Below are 19,798 nucleotides of genomic sequence, written 5' to 3'. Positions count from 1 at the left end.
CATGATCCCAGGGTCCTGGGATCGAGTCCCGCATTGGGCTCCTTTCTCAACAGGGAGCCTGCTTCTCCCTCTCTCTCCCTCTGCTTGTGTTCTCTCTGTCAAATAAATAAAATCTTTAAAAAAAAAAAGAAATGATTCACTCTTGAATAAAAGTTGCTTGAATGGTGAATGCCTGAATGTGTATGAACATATTGAGAACAAAAACTTTAACTTGCTTCCTTTATTGTCATCTCCCTAGCACTTAGAATAATGTCAATACACAGGGAGTGCTCATAGGAATGTGTGTGTGTGTGTGTGTGTGTGTGTGTGTGTGTGTGTGTGTGTGTGTGTTAGGTACATGAGTACACGTTAAGAAAGAATAGTATATTCTCTTTGGCCTGAGGGTACTTACATGGCTCTTTGTGTCTTGACCACTCTAAAATTCCAAGAAAAAAATAGAGTAGGGAAAGTCATTTTAGTCCTGGGAAAAAGTAGGAATTTTGGCAGACTTGTTGGGAAACAAAATGATTGGTCTGGAAAGTTGTTGAATATGGCTTGTGGTTGGTAACTGATCTACTACTCCTGTGTCAGTGATTCAAAGCAAACTCAGCTCTTCCTATAGACTCCTTTGAATTCAGAAATGGTGGAGTATGAATGAAGTTTTCTTTATCTTTGCTGTCTTCAGCTTCTGAAAATACTCCATATTACACACTGTGTTCTCTTTCTTACCTTTTTCACTCAAAATTATACTTTTGAAATCTTTCCATGTTGCTGTAAAAAGATCTAGCCTATTCATTCTGCCCTTTGCACAATATTCCATCATGTGCATTTACTATATTTAATTCACCCATTTTCTATAGATGGAAACCCAGGTTGTTCCCAATTCTTGGCCACAAACCCAACTTTCCTCAGAATCTCTAATATTCTGATTTCTATAATATAGTTCCAAGAGCAAAATATATAACATACATCATTTCCCAAATTCATTTGGCTATGGATTTTTTTTCTGAGACTCTTATAGAAATACAGTTCTATAGACTATAGTTTGGGAAACAATAGACTAGAGAAATAACACAAAATAGTATTTTTTTCCTCTGAGAATGAACAAGACAATACAATATAGCCAAGGAACAAATGATAAATCTGAATGCATGAATTATTGGGAATAATAGTATCACTTTATATACATGCAACACAATATAGCAGATAATAATGCCATTGCTATGTAGAATATAGCATAGTATAATATTTCAAATGTAGACAAAAACGACTTCTACAAAGTAAAAAGGATATCAGACATATTATAGGTGGAACAAATTCTAAAGATCTCACTCAGAAAAAGAAATAACTACCAAATTATACCTTTTAAATACTGTTTTAGTATTAAAGTAAAAAAGTTTAGGGAAAGTGAACCATTCATTTATTGTTACAACAAAGATTCATTGTCTATAATTTGTCAGGAACCGTGCTAAATCCTGAGGATATAAAAATAAACAAATAACAACCTTGCATTAAAGGATCTTACTGTTACTTGGAGGAGATGAACACATAATTCAGTTACTTTAAAAACAATTCAGTAAATGCATTAATAGATTTTAGAGAAGGTACTGTAGAACATTAACAAGGCAAACTGGTAACGTAAAAATAAATTAGGGGGCTCCTGAGTGGCTCAGTCAGTTAAACATCTGATTCTTGATCTCAGCTCAGGTCATGATCTCTCGGGGTCTTGCCATCAAATCCTGCGTCAGGCTCAGGCTCTGCTCAGGGTTTACTTAAGATTCTCTCTTTCCTTCTCCCTCTGCTCGTCCCCTTGCTCACTCCCTCTCTCTCTCTAAATAAATAAATAAACCCTTTAAAAATAAATAAATAAATGAGTTAGGCAGAGAGGTTGTGGAAGAGTATTACAGATATAAGAGATGGTATGTAAAAGAAAGAAAGAAAAAAGAAGAGAGATGAGGAAATGGAAAGGTGGAAATTGAAACAGGAAAGAAAAATCTGTGGTAGATACAGAAGACAGACCTTCTAAGAAGGAGGCTTTACAGGGTAAGAGTCATCTGTAAATCAACAATGTCTCTAAGCAGGTAGACTAACATTAAAAAGTTAATTGTGTGTCACTTTAGTGATGGGTTTTGAGTGACGAAAATCCCTAATGTGCCTTAAATGTGATTTTCGAAAGGTCTGTGAGATCAAGTGCAGCACCTATGCTATCTCTAGATCTTCAGCACCTAGCAGCGGGTCTGAAATGTAGTAGGTGCCCAATAAGTGTTGTGTGGATGGATGGATAAGAAGGATAGATTTGTATCAATTGTTACTATTAAGAAATTTGATGATTTTTCATTTTCAGCCAAAAGGAGGTAGTGTTGCAGAAATTAGAGAGTTTGGGAATCAGGGTGAATTATTTTTAGCTGTGTGACCTTGCACAAGTTACTCATCCTGAGAAGCTTCAGCATCCTCATCTGAGAAATAGGGAAAAATGCTAAGCTCAGGGCAGAGCAAAGTGACTCCTGCTCAAAGGGGTAATTGCTATTGTTCAGTGAGAAATAGAGTGAGTTAATTATGAAAGGGCCATGTTTTAGATAGTTTGAACTTTAAAAGTTAAAATCTGTTTACATTTGGTGTGTTGAAAGTAGGAAGCTCTGAAAAGTTTTGTGAGCTTGAGAAAGATATAATGTTACAATGACTGAACGAAGGACCAATTAGAAACGGAAAGCCTATGATCAGGAGGGAAAAACAACAAATTGTCCTCACCTATACCCTTGACTGACTGTCTAACATTGGGCAAATTTCTTAACTTCTCTAGGCCTCAGTGAGACTTGTTTCTAAGACTTTATATTCTTAGAGCAGTTTTAGGTTTCTAGCCAAATTGAGGGGAAGGTACAGAGATTTCCCATATACCCTCTGGCCCCACACATGCGCAGCCTCCCCTATTATCAACATCCCCCATCAAAGTGGTACATCCACTACGATTGATGAACCTGCATTGACACATCATTACCACCTAAAGTCCACAGTTTACATTACTCTTGGTAATTATTCCACTCTTGGTGTCATACATTCTGTGGGTTTAGACAAATATATAATGACATGTATCCAACATTACTCCACAGAGCAGTTTCACTGCCCTAAAACTCCTCTGTGCTCCACCTGTTCACCCCTCTCCCCCAACCTAACCCCTGTCATTCACTGATCTCTACAGCTTTGCCTTTGTCATGTACTTGGGGTTATACAGTATGTAGCCTTTCCAGAATGGCTTCTTTCACTTAGTAGTATGTATTTAAGTTTCCTCCATGTCTTTTTCTGTCTTGATAGCTGATTTCTTTTTAGCATTGAATAATATTCTACTGTCTGGTTGTACCGGAGTTTATCCATTCACCTACTGAAAGGCATCTTGGTTCCTTTCAAGTTTTGGCAGTTATGAATAAAGCCATTATAAACATCCATGTGCATGTTTTTGTGTAGACATATTATTTCAACTCCTTTGGGTAAATGCCGAGGAGTGGGTTTGCCAGATTACATAAGAGTGCATAGTTTTATTTAGTGATATTCTAGTATTTTATTACAGAGTTTTATTATGATTAAATGAGATAATCATATAAATTGCCTGGCAGAGTACCTGGCATATTGTAAGGGCTGAATCAATGTTAATTATATCTGGTGTTATTATCATCTCATAAAAGATATATAGTAGATACAGAAGAGAGAAATGTCAGAGGAAAAGTGTAAGAACATTTGATGATTAGCTCTCAGTGAGATGCTCTGTATCTGAGTCTGCCTCTACTGCAGTCCCAGATACACAGAATGTGCTTGTCTAATTCATGCTGCTCTGCATGAAAGGTATACTTTGCCTTGGGCCTCTTAGTTCCCCCATACCCCCTTTGGACTAATGAAGAAGGATAATACAGGTAATTGTAAGTAATGGTTATCTAATTCTTCAGGTAAGGGGAAAAAATACAGCTAAATGCACTCCAAATCTGAATCATATAAACCTGACGAACAGCTAGGGTCAAATGGAATAGAGGAAAAGCACTACTAGACAAGTGTTCTGGAAAACTGTGTTCACTGTCTAACTCACTTTGTGTGGATTGTGAACTTAATGAACTTGGACTTGAGTCTTAGTATTTCAGTTTCCTCAGCCGTCAAATCAGAATGAAACCACCCCCCCCCCCAGTTATTTAGAGAGCAAGATGAGATAAGGAACATCAAAGTACTGCTTGAAATTTTCTAGGAAGTTAAGAAATTTAAAATTAATCTTAATACATGGAGACACCAAATAACTTGCTCAGATTCAGTTCCATGATAATAAATAAAAAATCCAAAGTCACCTAGCACCAGTAACATCATGACCAATTTCTGTCCTCGGTTTTGAATATATGATTGCTTCTATGCACTTATAGATTTGTATTTTTTCTGTTTTCTAAGCATAAAAAGCATATTTCTCCATTGTAGAGAGTTTTGATTATTAAAAATACATAGGAGGAGGCAAAATCAAACCAAACCAAACCAAAGCTCACTTATTATTTTACCACCTGGAAATACCTCATGTTAAAATTCAGAAACATTTCTTTCTGATATTTTATCTTTCTGTAGACAGTAAGCTAAATCTCTAGAAAGGTAGACCTAGATATAAGTTTTTTAAAAGTGGTCTGATGTTAAATATAGATTTGATTTATATTTTGTCTAATAATCTTTATAAGGATAAGATTACATCTAAATGCCTATATGTTAACAATATATAATGTTCATTGTCACTTCTTCATCAAAATTATGCTGTTTTTATAAAGTTCTGTTTTTTTATGGAAATGTTTATTGTTTTCTATTTGTTGCTTATTTCCATTCTCCACTAAAATAATATGCTCAACATTTTTTTTTAATTTAAGATTTTTATTTATTTATTCATGAGAGACAGAGAAAGAGAGAGAGAGGCAGAGGGAGAAGCAGGCTCCCAAGGAGCAGGGAGCCCAATGTGGGACTCGATCCCAGGACCCTGGGATCATGACCTGAGCTGAAGGCAGACTCTTAACCATCTGAGCCACCCAGGCACCCACTCAACAACATTTAAGCAGGCAGCAATCAGGGGAGAAAACATTTATCTGTAATGCCAGCCTAAATGTAACAATGAACGCTTTCATCTTGATTCTAAGCTCTAAGTCTACTCTGAGGTCTTTGAAGTACCCACTTGGGCTAAAGCCACTCAGAAAGAAACTGAGCAAAATAAGTGGTTTAAAGCAAACAAAAATATGAACCCTAAACCTTTCGAAGCTTTGCATAATCATATTCATTTACTTTTTTTGTTGTTGTTGTTTTTGTTTTTGTTTTTATTATGTTATGTTAATCACCATACATTACATCATTAGTTTTTGATGTACTATTCCATGATTCATTGTTTGTGTATAACACCCAGTGCTCCATGCAGAACGTGCCCTCCTTAATACCCATCACCAGGCTAACCCATCCCCCCACCCTCCTCCCTTCTAGAACCCTTAGTTTGTTTTTCAGAGTCCATCGTCTCTCATGGTTCGTCTCCCCCTACGATTTCCTCCCCTTCATTCTTCCCCTCCTGCTATCTTCTTCTTTTTTTTTTTTTTAACATATAATGTATTATTTGTTTCAGAGGTACAGGTCTGTGATTCAAGAGTCTTACACAATTCACAGCACTCACCATAGCACATTAACTTTTGACTATATTTCCCTTTATAGAGGTTAGGTTAACCATAATTGTCTCCCTGATTTTCATCTTTATTTTTCATCTTCTGACAGTGACTTTTCAGCCTGTTTCCCAAATATTTAAATATTTGACGAGCATCAGTTTTATTACTGGGAATCACTTTAAATGATTTAATGATAATCATAATGATAACATGGACCTGTTTACTGTTTTTCAAAATCATTTTAAAATAGTATTTGATTGTAAGTTAGAGTAGCCGAATAATTGAATTTAGTTTCTTGATTTTCTTTTTATGTAATCTTTACTGTGTTGAAACTCTCTGCTTCATGGTAAAAATACCCAGATCATACAATTTCTGATCCTATTTTGGGGAGGCCATTGAAGAATCCTCTAAATTGTCACTTGTCACATGGAGAGAGGATTCTTCCAGAACCCTCAATATTTTTTTCTAACAACATGATCCATTTTCACTTATTGAAAATAAATACTATTGAGCACCCAGTATGTATTAGACATTAAGAGTGTAGCAGTGAAGTCAGACAAAGTCCCAGTTCACATGGAGTTTATGTTTCAGAGGGAAAGACTGAACAATGCATAAATTAATAATTTGCAGGATGATGTTATTAACTCTTAGATATTTATTATTTTGTAAGAGGTACATTTGCTTTCTTCATCGTGTTAACATATAAATGAATTTCTTAATCTCTGGATACACATGTAGTAGGATTTTTTGTGGTTGCTTTTGGTAGTGGTTTTGTTTTGTTTTGTGTTTGGTTTTTGATGATTTAGTATACTCAGTCTGAACATTGCTGAATAGGGGTGGAAGTGTAAGATTTTTGGAGTAGTTCACAAAAGTAGCCAAATTTAAATCATTCTATATTACTAATATATTATCATACTAATGTTAATTTCAATGTGCTGTATCTGATACATTTTGAAACATCTTATATTCACTCACTGAAGCAGCATATTACAATAAAATGTAAATGTTAAATATCATGGTTTAGCATTTTCTGAACATTGGAATCCAATTAATTCAATAACAGCAATATATATACATATAGGCCAGTCATTGAAGTCATTATTCCCGTTTTTCACATTCAAGTTTATATTTTGATTTTTTTTATTCCTGTGGGAAACATTTTTTTTAATATCTAAAATATGTCTTCAAATATTTTTATTCCCTTTTCAGGAATTTGCTGCACTGACAAAAGAATTAAATGCCTGTAGGGAGCAACTTCTAGAAAAGGAAGAAGAAATTTCTGAACTTAAAGCTGAAAGAAACAACACAAGAGTAAGTATAAAACCACCTCTGCTTGGAATCAATTCCATATACGGTTCAGTGCCTTATCTCTTGTATACTCATAAGAATATAAACATTTAAAAACTTGAGGAAGGGGCACCTGGGTGGCTCAGTCGTTAAGCATCTGCCTTCGGCTCAGGTCATGATCCCAGGGTCCCGGGATCGAGCCCTGCATCGGGCTCCCTGATCCACAGGAAGCCTGCTTCTCCCTCTTCCACTCTCCCTGCTTGTGTTACCTCTCTCACTGTGTCTCTCTCTGTCAAATAAATAAATAAAATCTTTTAATAAATAAATAAATAAAAATAAAATAAAAACTTGAGGAAGACGTTAAGCAGACACCAACTCATAGTCTGTTACTTCAAGTAGCAGAGACTATTCTATAAAACTCAAAACAGGAAGACCAGAAACCTAAATTACAGTCTCAACTTCCAAATCACCGTGTTGCCTCAGAAAATGCTTTTATTCCTTCTGGCCTTTGCTTTCTTTGACTTTAAAAAGAAGGACTGGATTTCGATAGTCTCAGACTTTCAAACTGTTGTACTGGAGTAGGGGGCCAATACTCAGAGGCTGGAGGTGGGCAGAGAAGAGTTTCTCTTCTCTGGAAGAGAAGGCTCAGAGGCTCAGAGGCTGGAGGGGAGTATGAGTTTCCATTATGGGGTGATGTGAGGGAGTGGCTTGGCATTGGTCCTCACCTCGTTAAAATGTAAAAAACCACTGAAGCAGAACTCTCCTAATTAAAAGAGGCATAGCTTTTCTATTTCGGAAGATGATTGAGGAGACTTCTGTTCTGATGTCATGATTTTGATGGACTCTTGTATCTTCTGCTCTTGGAAACCCATGTCTCTTTCAGTCTCATGCCCTGTAAAACTGAAGTCCAGAATTTGATCAAAGGTGCTGTATTTTCTTGTACAGAAGAAATAGTCACTAAATTTCATAAAATATATAAATCACCAGATTACCTATACCTATTACTAGAGAACAGTTTCTCTATTAAAAGAATGTGGAGGAGAAAACACTTTTGTGTGGATATATAGTTCAATTTCAACATGAAGTAGGTGAAAAATATTTTCAGTATTAAAACTCTGGCAGATCAATGCTAAAAAATAAGAAAGTGAGGTATTGTTAATAGTGTATTCATTTGATGCTTGGTCTTAGAGAATAATATAAAAATAATAGCTCCATAAACAGTGAGCTTGTGCCTTTAATGAGGAGTACCATGTATCCATAATGGTTATATGATCAAACTCAATTTATCTCCTTATTCATCAGGGTCTTATTTTTATGGTTAAGAGAATTCACACAGTATACACACAATATTTGGTTTTCATTGAGACTTTGATGACTGCCTCAAATAGAACATAATGAGGACAGTTTAGATCATGTTCCCAGGTGTCTGATGAATTTTTTCTATTTCTTTCTCTCTGTTGATATTTTTTCCCCACCCTTGATTTCTAACTTACAATTTTTTCATGCAAATTTAAAGTTTATTTCTGCCATGAGATTTGTTCTGCCCTATTTCACTATTTTCCATTTTAATGCTTTAAGCTACATTCCCTGATGTTGCACAGTACAGCCAAATGTAAAAGTAGGATCAGGAAGCTGAACATGGAAGGAAATGTAAACTTCTTGGTAAACTTTCAACAAATTCTCATATTTAAAATGCACCAGAAATTCTTCTTTTAGCTGTGTATTTCTCCTTTATACAACTTTTTTTTTTTTTTTTGTCTACAGCCCTTTACTCCTTTCTAATGCCCTATGAGGGACATGTTATAATTATCCCCATTTTACAGATGAGGTAACTGCTCAGAAAAAGGCAGATAACTTGCTGGATATTATGCAGTGAATAAATAGAAGAGAAAAGGGATTTGAAAGCTAAGGCAGTCTAACTCCAAAGCCTGTGCTCTCAGCCATGAGGCCATTAGCACAATTACTCAAGTTAGATCCATGGAGGAGCACCTGGGTGGCTCAGTCGGTTAAGCATCTGACTCTTGATTTTGGCTCCAGTCATGATCTTGGGGTCGTGGGATCAAACTCTGCATGGGCTCCACACTCAGCTGGGAGTTGGCTTGAGATTCTCTCTCTCTTTCTTCCTCTGCCTCTTCCTCCAACTCATGTGTGCTCTCCCTCAAATAAATAAATAAATCTTTTTTTTTTTTTTAAGTTAGATCCATGGAAAAACTCCCAAGATTTACAACAGCTTAGAGAAGACTTTGCCGTAAGAGTACACCACTGCAGTATGGAGTGTATCGTTCCTTCCTGATTATGACTAATTTCAGAGAACTCGGAGATTTGGCAGCAGCATCCATACAGTCTTCATCATATTACACTCTGTCAGGCCCAGAAGGACCTGTGGCTCTTGTACCTGCAGAGGAACCTTGGGGGGTAGAGGCAGTAAGGCAAGCTCTACTTGCAATACCTCTTCAGGGGTCAAAGTGAGAAAAATACAAATATTAAATTCCATTAGGGTAACAAAAATTGAAGCCATTGATTTTAAACATGAATAATAGTTACTCTGAAAGCATGAGTAAAGCTGGAAAACATTTTTTCCACCCTCCTTAAAGCAGTGGTATGAGGATTTTTGTTGTTGATTAGGGAAAATAGGGAAATGGATCTAGGAAAACTTTGTGCAAAGTATCAATTATATAACAACTTCCTAAATTACATAACCACCTGTTCCCCTCCCCACCACCCAAAAAATATCCAGGGCTAAAAATCAGCCATATCTTCTTCATGATCCCAGAGTCCCAGGATTGAGCCCCGCATTGGGCACCCTGCTCAGTCAGGAGTCTGCTTTTCCCTTTGACCCTCCCCCTTCTCATGCTCTCTCTCTCACTCAAATAAATAAATAAAATCTAAAAAAAAAAGCTTTATAGCAGCAGCCAAGGTTATGTTGAATTCAAATCTAATAAGAAGTTGTATAATATTAGAAATTTAGTTCAAAAATCTCCAATGATGCAGTATGTACGTATGCATATATACTATGATATGTTTATAGATATACAGGCTGTGGTCATTTAAAATGAATCCCAACATAGGATTAGTGGTCATTTACGTAGTCTTTGCAATCCTGTGAGTACACCAAAAAGAGTGCCTTCTGCAATATTTATTAAATATTAGATAAAAGTGCAGCTCCTAGCAAAGGTATACAATTTGTAGCTTGTTAGTGTTATCTTTGTGAGTTCCTCTTCATTTTTCATTTATTTTAATTTATAAGCTTAGAAGTCATGGATACATGCTAGTTTTGAACATTTTGGCCCACATTCTCCAGGCTAGATAACTTATATTTATCTTACTTCAATTCAATATGTGAGTATTAAGCAGATATTCTATAGAATATTTTCCTAAGTATTGAGGAGTACTGAGGATAAGTTAAATTGTTAAGCCCCTAAGAAGTCTGTTTTATATTAATAAGAACACATTATTTGGTTTTATTATATCCTAATTGCATAAAACAGTACAGCTTAACTGTTTGATCAAGAAGACATTAATTAAGAAATGTAAGAAGTCTCCAAACCTAGCTTCCATGCACAATGTCTAGGACCATATTTCTTAGCTTTGGTGAGTTTTCCTTACATTCCTAGTCCCAGAAACATGCAGCCTTTACTACCTGTGCCGACAAAATGGACCCCCATGCCTAGCATGGCTCCTCATTTGGCTCCCTTCAGAATCTGTCCTGTGTGGGTGGCTCTGGTTGGCTGACTCTTAAGTCACTTGTCTGCCACCTGGTGGTTAAACATGCCTGCAAAGTGTTTTTTTTTTCCAATATTGGGAAGATGACGTTCAGCATTCAGGTAATTATCAAAGATGGAGGGTATGTACAAAAGATTTTGGGCAACCACAAATACCAAGTCTCCATGATAAACTAACTTTTATTATACTCTTTTTCATATTAAAGCTCTATACAGCAGCAGTACTAACATGTAACTACCCAACAATACAACTATACCTCTTAGACAAAAACAAAATCACCTTTTCTCAAAAAAGAAGGTGCATGCATCCAGCCACAGGACCAGGGTTCTTCCATATGTACCTTCTTGCTCTTATTAAACCTCAGTCATATCTTAATATTCTGTAATGTATGGACTACTTTAAAAGTTAATCAGAATCAAATACCCAGTATACAAGAGTAAAAGGGGAAAATAATTTAATATACATTATGTATATGATATAACAAAAAAAATAAAATCCTCTCTTCTCCAAGTGATCAATAAGTCCTATTGGTAATTATAAATTCCAATTCTAAACCTTCATTCCTGGACCTCTGTATATGGACCAATATATTCATCACTAACTCTAAATATATACTAATTTCAGGATGATAGCACCCCAACCTAGCCATGTGTTATCTCCAAGCAATAATTAAGATAGACTCTTCCTTGGGCCATTTAACCGTTTTATAGGATCACCTGCTTCTGAATGATGTGATAGCATGGTGAAACCAGGGCTGGGAACATCAGTCAATTGCATTACTCCTTTCACTATAAAATGAGTGTTTTTTTTTTCTTCTTTCGGTCAGATGTAATGTTGTATATGATAATAAGACTGTAAGCAGGGGACGCCTGGATGGCTCAGTCGTTAAGTGTCTGCCTTCGGCTCAGGTCATGATCCCAGGGTCCTGGGATCAAGACCCCCATCGGGCTCCCTGCTCAGTGGGAAGCCTGCTTCTCCCTCTCCCACTCCCCCTGCTTGTGTTCCCCCTCTCGCTATGTCTCTCTCTGTCAAATAAATAAATAAAATCTTTAAAAAAAAAAGACTGTAAGCAAAAATCTGATAAGATAGTATTGCTAGTAGAAGCAGAGCCATTAGAGAAGGCAAATCCATATCCAGAAAACATTTATTACATTAAGAAAAGACAGCCGCCCCCTCCTTGATGGAAGGGATTTAATGTAATCTACTTGCTTCAAGGTAACTAGCTGGTCTCTAGGTATACTATATCATGAAATGGGTTCAAAATTGATGGCTACAGCTAATCACTTGGCCATTCAGCTGTGATGGTAACCCTACCAACCTTAATGGTGAGAAGCCCATTTTGCAAGGTCAATGAGTAACTTCTCTCCCTGAAACCATGGGCACTTTTTCTGCCCACTGAGCAAATGTGGTGGTGGCCAGAGAAATAGGCTAATATCCAAAAGGTGAATCATTTTTGTCTATGAGATTATCAAAAACCTCTACAACAGTGGGTACCAAAGAATTAGTCCTAGTTCAGAGATAATATCCAAGAAATTTGGTGTTCTTTTTTCCTCAGTACTGTTGACATGGTATAATGGCTATAGATGCTTTTAGAGAAGATCTTCTGATTAGCTATTGCTTCATAACAAACCACCCCAAAATTTAATGTCACAAACAACATTTTACTGTACTCACAGATTCCATGAGTCAGGGATACAGAAAGGGCATAACATTTGCGCTCCCAACACTGATGACTAGTGACACTGATGTGCTGGTAAATGATTTTTTTACCAGGAAAAAAAAAAATACTAATCTATATAGCGTTTGGAATTCCCATGGTGTAAATACTCCCACTGTAGCTGATTTCAAGCTACCAACATGATGTCACTGAATGCAGAGGTGGGAAACGATGCAAGATTGGCAAACAGTCTATAGTATTTCTACCATTCAAATACAATAGAAGTAAACAACCCAAGGAGCATGGGGTATTTAGGAACTTTACTAAAAACTTGGAATTTGGGGCGCCTGGGTGGCTCAGTCGTTAAGCATCTGCCTTCGGCTCAGGTCCTGGGATCGAGCCCTGCATCGGGCTCCCTGCTCCGCGGGGAACCTGCTTCTCCCTCTCCTACTCCCCCTACTTGTGTTCCCTCTCTCACTGTGTGTCTCTCTGTCAAATAAATAAATAAAACCTAAAAAAAAAAAAACCTTGGAATTTAGTAATATAATTAGGAAGTAATACATTCTGAGTGTTTATTATCTTTAAAAATATTTTTATTTAATTATAAGCTTGCATAATTTAAGCTTTAACAATTCCTGTGTCTTAACCACTGGCTCACAGAAATCCTGAGAATTAACGGTCCACTCTAGCAAGCTGGTATGAGCCAGCTTTAGCATACCATTTGCGGGGGAGAACGAGAATATCTGGACTCTGAAAGGTCTACTGGGAGCAAACTGTTTCACATAGGTTATGGGGCTTTGTACGAACTTAACCCTGCTTATCTGGGGTTGATCTTTCTTTGACAAACTTTGCTCTGACCGTATCAGCCTCCTTCGGTTTCCTTAGAAGCCAAGCCTTTGCCTGTGCTGTACCCTCTGCCTGGAGTCCTTCATCTGGCCCCTCATCTGGCCAGCTCTTTCTCATTCTTTAAGTCTCAATTTAAACATCACCCTCTCACAAAGGAGGTCTCTCCTCTTTTCAGCTCCCATAATTCTATTTCAGGGTTAAGTTCACACAAAATCCCATAGCCTGTGTAAAACAGCTTGGATTTAACCAATGCATGCATATATCTGTAGAAGTCAAGAGAGTAGAACACCAGGAATATAATCAGATTGATAAATAAAAGGAAAGCTCTTTGAAAATACTGTGTCATCATCATACTGAAGAACTATTAATATTATTTTGACCCTTAAATGTGATCCCTACCTGCTGATCTATATACATTTCGGATTTCAGATGTTTGTCTTCTTTTGTACCAACGCATGGCAAAGTTTTCTGACACTTTGAACCATAATTAGTGATGGTGAATGGAAAGAAATTAATTTATTAAGGACTAAGAAAGATGACACTAATATGTGACACTGAATCTAACAATAACTGTGAAAACCAAGAATTTCCCCTACTTTAGGAAATGTAAGCTTTAGGAAAAAGCCTGCAATTTTTTTTCCTTTCCTTCTTTCCATCCCAGTATCTTATATCTGCTTTTCCCTTTTTTGTTTGAGTAATTTCTGCCTTATTTTACATAGACACCATTTGTTAGCCTATGCTTTTCACTATCCTTCTGAAAATCTCTCCTACAAAACTTCCTGCTCATGTATTGTTTTTCCCTGGCAAAATCTCAATAACTGAGAAGTTAAACCAGCAGGGTTTTTTTTTTTTTAATGTATCTTTGTTTTTAGCAGCAGAACTCCCTTTATTAAACGAAACGAAGGTGAAGCCCCAATTCACAAAACATTGAAACGTAAAATTTCTTTGGGAAATGTTAGAACAGACTGAAACACTGTTCACTGGACTTTCTCCAGACTCTGTCATGGCTCCAGAGGCTATTCTGGGTGAATGTAGGTTCTAGAATAGACAGTTTGAAAAGCATGCACTTTAACCTCCTTTCCCCTAGTGATTATTGCAAATCTCGGTTACTGTATGCCAGTTGGTTGCATATATTTTTTCTATTATTTCTATTTCTATTAAGAATTAATTGTAAATAAAATCATTATTTTCCCTATAATCTTTAGAGCAACATGTGATTATAACTATCACTCTAATCACTACATAAATATGATTATCACTATAATCACATTCAAAGCAACCTGATTATGTTATGCTCATTACCTTCATTGCAACACCAAATGTAAATTAAATTGGTTTTGACTTTTAATACTTTTTTCTTAACACAATCATTATTGTGTTAAGAATTGTACCATGTTCTTTAATAATTATTCTATTTGATCATGCCTATTTTGTGTTCTGTTTCTACTGAATTCATGCTGAAATTATTAAATTGTTTAAAAGAATGCATAAAAATTTACATGATATTTCTTAAATGAGCAATTTGTTATATACTAGAAATGGGACTTACTTTAATGTAATTTAGGAACCCTGGTTTAGACCTCTTTGCTGCTACCTGTGATAAAATCTGAGGCTATCATTAGATTCTATGCAAACCTGCAATCTTTTATAGTAGTAGTCATGAGTATTAGTAACTTGTGTTCATAAGATAATTACATTTAGGATAATTGCATTTTCTGTTAAACCCAATAGCTGTTACTGGAGCACTTGGAATGCCTGGTGTCCCGACATGAAAGGTCACTAAGAATGACAGTGGTGAAACGGCAAGCCCAGTCCCCCTCAGGAGTCTCCAGTGAGGTTGAGGTTCTCAAGGCACTGAAATCTTTGTTTGAGCACCACAAGGCCTTGGATGAAAAGGTATAGTATTGATAAAGGATTCCTACAATTGTATGTGTCAATTATACCTCAATCAAGCTGAAATGTAAAAAAAATAAAATGAAATAAACTTTTATCTACTAATTTTAAAAAAAGTTTTAGTACTGACAAAAGCTTTCAAAGCTTAACAGTGCTTTTGTCATCAGCATCAAACTCCTTGTCTTCATCTAATGACTCAGCTGACTCCTGATGTAAATCAGTACAGAGAAACGCATTTGGATTATAGGAATATCATTTTTTTAAAATGCAACTGAATTATTATTGTGTGTATATGGGTAATACTCATAACCATGTTGTTTTTATTGCCACTGAATCTATGGCTTATCAAATTATACTTGTCTTGTGTTGCATTATGGTCCTAGTCCAGATGGCTATTTTGAAATTTAATATTGTCATTCAGTCTCCCTCTCTCTTCCTCTCTCTTTCTCTTCTCCCAGCCCCTCTTTGAAGTGCAATGTCTATAGATGGCAACACAGGAGACTGCTAACTGACAACATATCTTGAGGTGTAAATTGGATGTACTCTAACCTTTGGAGATTTATATTAGAAGCATACATTTTTTTTAGATCTCTAATATCTAGTATCTTCTGAATATACATTTTGAAGAGTCTCCACATCTAACAGCTTAAGGTGTTAGTGGAAAAAACTGCCTTAGGTCTTTTTAGAAGTAGCAATAAGCTTCTCTTAGCTGTTACTCAAAAAACCTTTCCTGACATAAATAAGCCAATATGATGATAATATCCTTTGGAGATTAGTAAGGCTTATGACATGATTTTAATTTTGTGAAATGTTAAAGAATTAACTTTTTAAAATCAATAAAGCTTTAAGATTTTGTAGAGTAGGAATTGGGGCACTTCATTAGAAAGTACCTGAGAAGTTCTGAGTATTAAAATCCAAATAAGGGATTATTACCCAGTTATATCTAGGTTTTGAGCATGCAGACACTTGTGCTCTAGTTAATATTTATGTACATAGATACTTTTATCATTGGTCTTTCAGATGTTCTTAGAGCGGGGGATTATGTGAAGTTTGTGCAAAAGGATAACTATAATTCTGTCTTCTAGATTATTAAGAAATTATAGTTTATTTTTCATTTTAGCTGTGAGAGGCAAATAATTTTGAATAAAACAGAAATTGATATTATTTAAAGATCCATGATAAATGTAATATCAAATAATCATATTTAATGTTTAGTTTCATATTCCCTTTCTTATTACAAAAGTACATTGTTAAGAATTTGGAAGACTATATTTATGGAATATCTATTATATGTAGGACAGATATTTGGCCACACAAAAATAGACAAGACATTCTCCTTACAACTGAAGAGATCATAGCACTAGAGATTCATGTCAATAATAGGTAATGTTAAAAAAACAATATGTACAATGCAGTATGAAGTAACAGAAAAAATTGTGACTAATTCTACTTGAGAAAGTGATGAAAAATTCAAGAATATCTTCACAGAGAGGACATGTTGTCTGAATATTAGAGAATGTGTAGGAGTTTTAAAAGCAGAGTCATAAAGATACTCTGCACACCAAGATCAATATGTAAGATAACCCAAAGATGTAGGAAGAGCGTGGCCCATCCAGAGAAAGTGTAATGGTTTGGAATGCCTTGAATGAAAGTGCTTGAGAATGCGTGATTTTAGATGTTCCCTGTAATCATTCCCACATCACTTGAGGGATGCTGTTATGAAAGAATGGATGTAAGGCAATAAAGAATATTGAAAACAAATAACCTGGTGGGTTTGAGTACATTTAAGAAGAAAATAGTTGTACAACTTAAAATTTAGAAATAATTTACTATGTAGATGTTCAGTGAGCTTAGCATAACTAAATGAAGCATTTATACCATGGCCCTAGGAGCTATAATAGTCTTTACTAACTCACCGGAAGTGCCATGGACATTGATGAATCCAGGGGCCACTGAACTGATTATCAGCTAAGTATTGCTGACAGTCTAAAGGAAAAGTGTTATGAGCTTGGATTCTGGAGTTGGACAGATACGGACAAGTGACTTAACTTCTCTATGCATCTGTTTCTTCTTATTTTGAATGAAGAGAGTCACAGTACGTACCTCATAGAATTGTCATGAGGATTAATGGGATCTGACATGCAAAACTCTTAGCCAGGACTTAGCATATGGCAAATGCTCATTAAATGTTAGTGAATATTACTATTAATATGTAAATTTCAGTATTTGATAAAACTTTCGAGCTAAGTAAAGATATTGGTGTCACTGTTGATCCACACGCTTGTTTTAAATAGCCTTTTATTTAGTTATTGAGGGATTAATCTGTGCCTTCATAGACAATTTCCCTAAGAATAGCTCACAGCTACTCAAAAGGATAGGGAGGGTGGAGACACAAACTACAACATCCTAATTTAAGTAGTATGGATATTATGTTATAATATATAGAGATGATCAGAAGAAGATGCAATTAACCATGTCTTGAGGACAAGACACCACCAACTTTACCACAGGGGGTAAAGTTACACATGAGGAACTAAATAAAGTATAAAAAATTGAAGATAGCTGTGAACAATTACAATGACTGGCAGTCTTCATTATTAATGTCCTTATTTATATATCCACTGAGTTGTAGGATCAGATTTTCACAATTAACTAAGACCAACAGTAATTTTGACATCACTCTCCAATATGTTTACCAATTTCATGGGCTGGAGGAAATGAGAGATATACATGTGTTTTGCAATCATTCAGACATCATTGACTTTTTTTTTTTCTTTAAAAGACATATTGGCTATGCCTGGGGAATATAAGCAAAAAAAACAGTAAATATGTATGCACTCTGCATATATTTCTGTGATCTGCTATCACAGTGCCAAAACTGGATTTGAACTTTTGGTCTAAGATTTCTTTATAATGTTTTCTGTTATAAGAATGGTAGTTCCAAAATGAAACCCTGCCATACCTTACTTTTAATTTGGAATGTATGCTTCTTCCACCAGAGTTCCTCTTTATCCCGAGACACATTTGTTATTTTTAGGGACTTATTTTATTTTAAATCTTCAGGGATTTAAAATGTAAGTAGCCTTGAAACATCTTTTGGGAAAGAAATTTTTGAGGTATTTTGAAGAAATATGCCATTATGAAGAAAATAGATGTAACAGATGAAATTAGAAATAAAAAATTCTAGGTGTACATAAATATTTTGGAGTTTACACAATAGCTCCATAAATAAACAACTGATATATATGAACTTAAAGACTACACAGACGATGGATTAATTGAATGTGGTTAAATAGTAAAAAATCAGAAAAGGTTAAGTAGAGAGCTAAGGCTATCAACTGTGCACTTACATTTAGGAAAAAAAATTAAAATTGTAATTTGTCATGGCATATCAATCATGTCTAGATGGTTCCACAAGAACACCAAATCTAACAAGGAAAATAAAGATAATTATGGCATTCTGCTGGTGCTGTCCTTAACAGAGCAAAGCAAAAAGCTAAAAGGCTTGTCAAAGATAATTTTTTTTCCTGTTAATGCAGTTTTAGCTATGTAGACAAGGTAAGATGTTAAGATTCTTTATACCCTGGAAAAGTTACTCCTTTGGATCTTACTTTTTTTTTTTTTCTTATCAGTTTAGCAGAGATTAGTGCAAGATGAATTAAATACAGAGAATAATTTATCCTCATATAAATGTGACTAAAGAATTCATATCATACTACATTGATAATTACAGCACCAATTTTTACATTTACAGCTAATTCAAAATATATTCAGAAATTGTTTTTATTTTCTCATAAAGACAGCTTTGGATTCATTACTCTGTGGGTAATAGGATCTTAAGCTGTAGATACCATTCTAAATTTATTGAGGGGTGATTCTATTTTCAAATTGTTTTATAAGCTTAATGATTTTTACTTCTTGGAGGCTCAATATAATGAGAATAAAAAACGCTTAACTTGTAAATAGAAACCAGTTTAGAACATTTTCTGTGATTATTAGTTTAGCAAAGAAAGTCAGGAAGATATTTTAACCTACAAGATAGCCTGGTTTCAGCCATCCTTTATATGATTTGAAGGACTCTTTTAGAAACATTCCAATGTATCAGTATATCTTAAAATAGGACACCTTCACCTCTTCACAGCAATCTAAATGTGATCTGATCAATGTTGCATATAGTGAGATCGTTAAGTCACATTTAGACTGTTTCATATTGCTGTTCTCATCCACCAGGATCCTTAGACCTTTCTCCCTCAGAACACCCATATTTTATAGTTGGTATTTTAGGAAGTGGGCATAAAACTTTACAATCATCCCTATTAAATATCAACCACATCTAGTAAGAATTTTGTTGATATCTGCTTTCCACATATCAGCAATTCTCCTTATTTTCAGCCTTCAGGATATTTGCTTCTTTTGCATCTATCCAAGCTTGCTCATAAAAAGGTATTCCCCAGATCAAATCATCAAAGATTCCCTTTCAGGTAGCTCTTGTTCAGTTATTAATCAGCACTAATTTTATGCATTTTAATGAACAATTATTTGTCTAACAGCACTGGTACCTGGAAGTCCATCTAGCATGCCTAAATATCAGGAAAGGTTCTAATTATCTTTGAAATCAAATATCAATTTATGTATATATTACTAATTTTCAGAGAATTTCAGCATAATTAAGTAAAAATAATATTAAGCTACTCTCAGATCATTATTCTTTCTCACTCAAGATGTATTTCAGGAGTTAAGTGCACCCAGCCACCTGAATATGTAT

At 35.3% G+C, this 19,798-nt stretch overlaps 1 protein-coding gene across 9 annotated transcripts in view; it reads left to right on the top strand.

Moving 5' to 3' along the window:
* PPFIA2 (PPFI scaffold protein A2) overlaps positions 1–19,798 on the top strand; it is a 462,519-nt gene that overhangs the window by 273,006 nt on the left and 169,715 nt on the right. For all 9 annotated transcript variants that reach the window (XM_088025652.1, XM_028105432.1, XM_088025651.1 and 6 more), the window contains 2 exons: positions 6,837–6,938; positions 14,872–15,036. In XM_088025652.1, the coding sequence (XP_087881778.1) occupies positions 6,837–6,938; positions 14,872–15,036 (267 nt within the window). The remainder of the gene's footprint in view (positions 1–6,836; positions 6,939–14,871; positions 15,037–19,798) is intronic.

This window comes from Eumetopias jubatus, unplaced genomic scaffold (assembly GCF_037043125.1).
Source record: "Eumetopias jubatus isolate StellerSeaLion01/CBP00866 unplaced genomic scaffold, mEumJub1_p1.0 scaffold_8, whole genome shotgun sequence".
Lineage (NCBI taxonomy): Eukaryota > Metazoa > Chordata > Mammalia > Carnivora > Otariidae > Eumetopias > Eumetopias jubatus.
The sequence above is the reverse complement of the archived record's forward strand: the minus strand, read 5'-3'. Positions and strand labels throughout refer to the sequence as shown.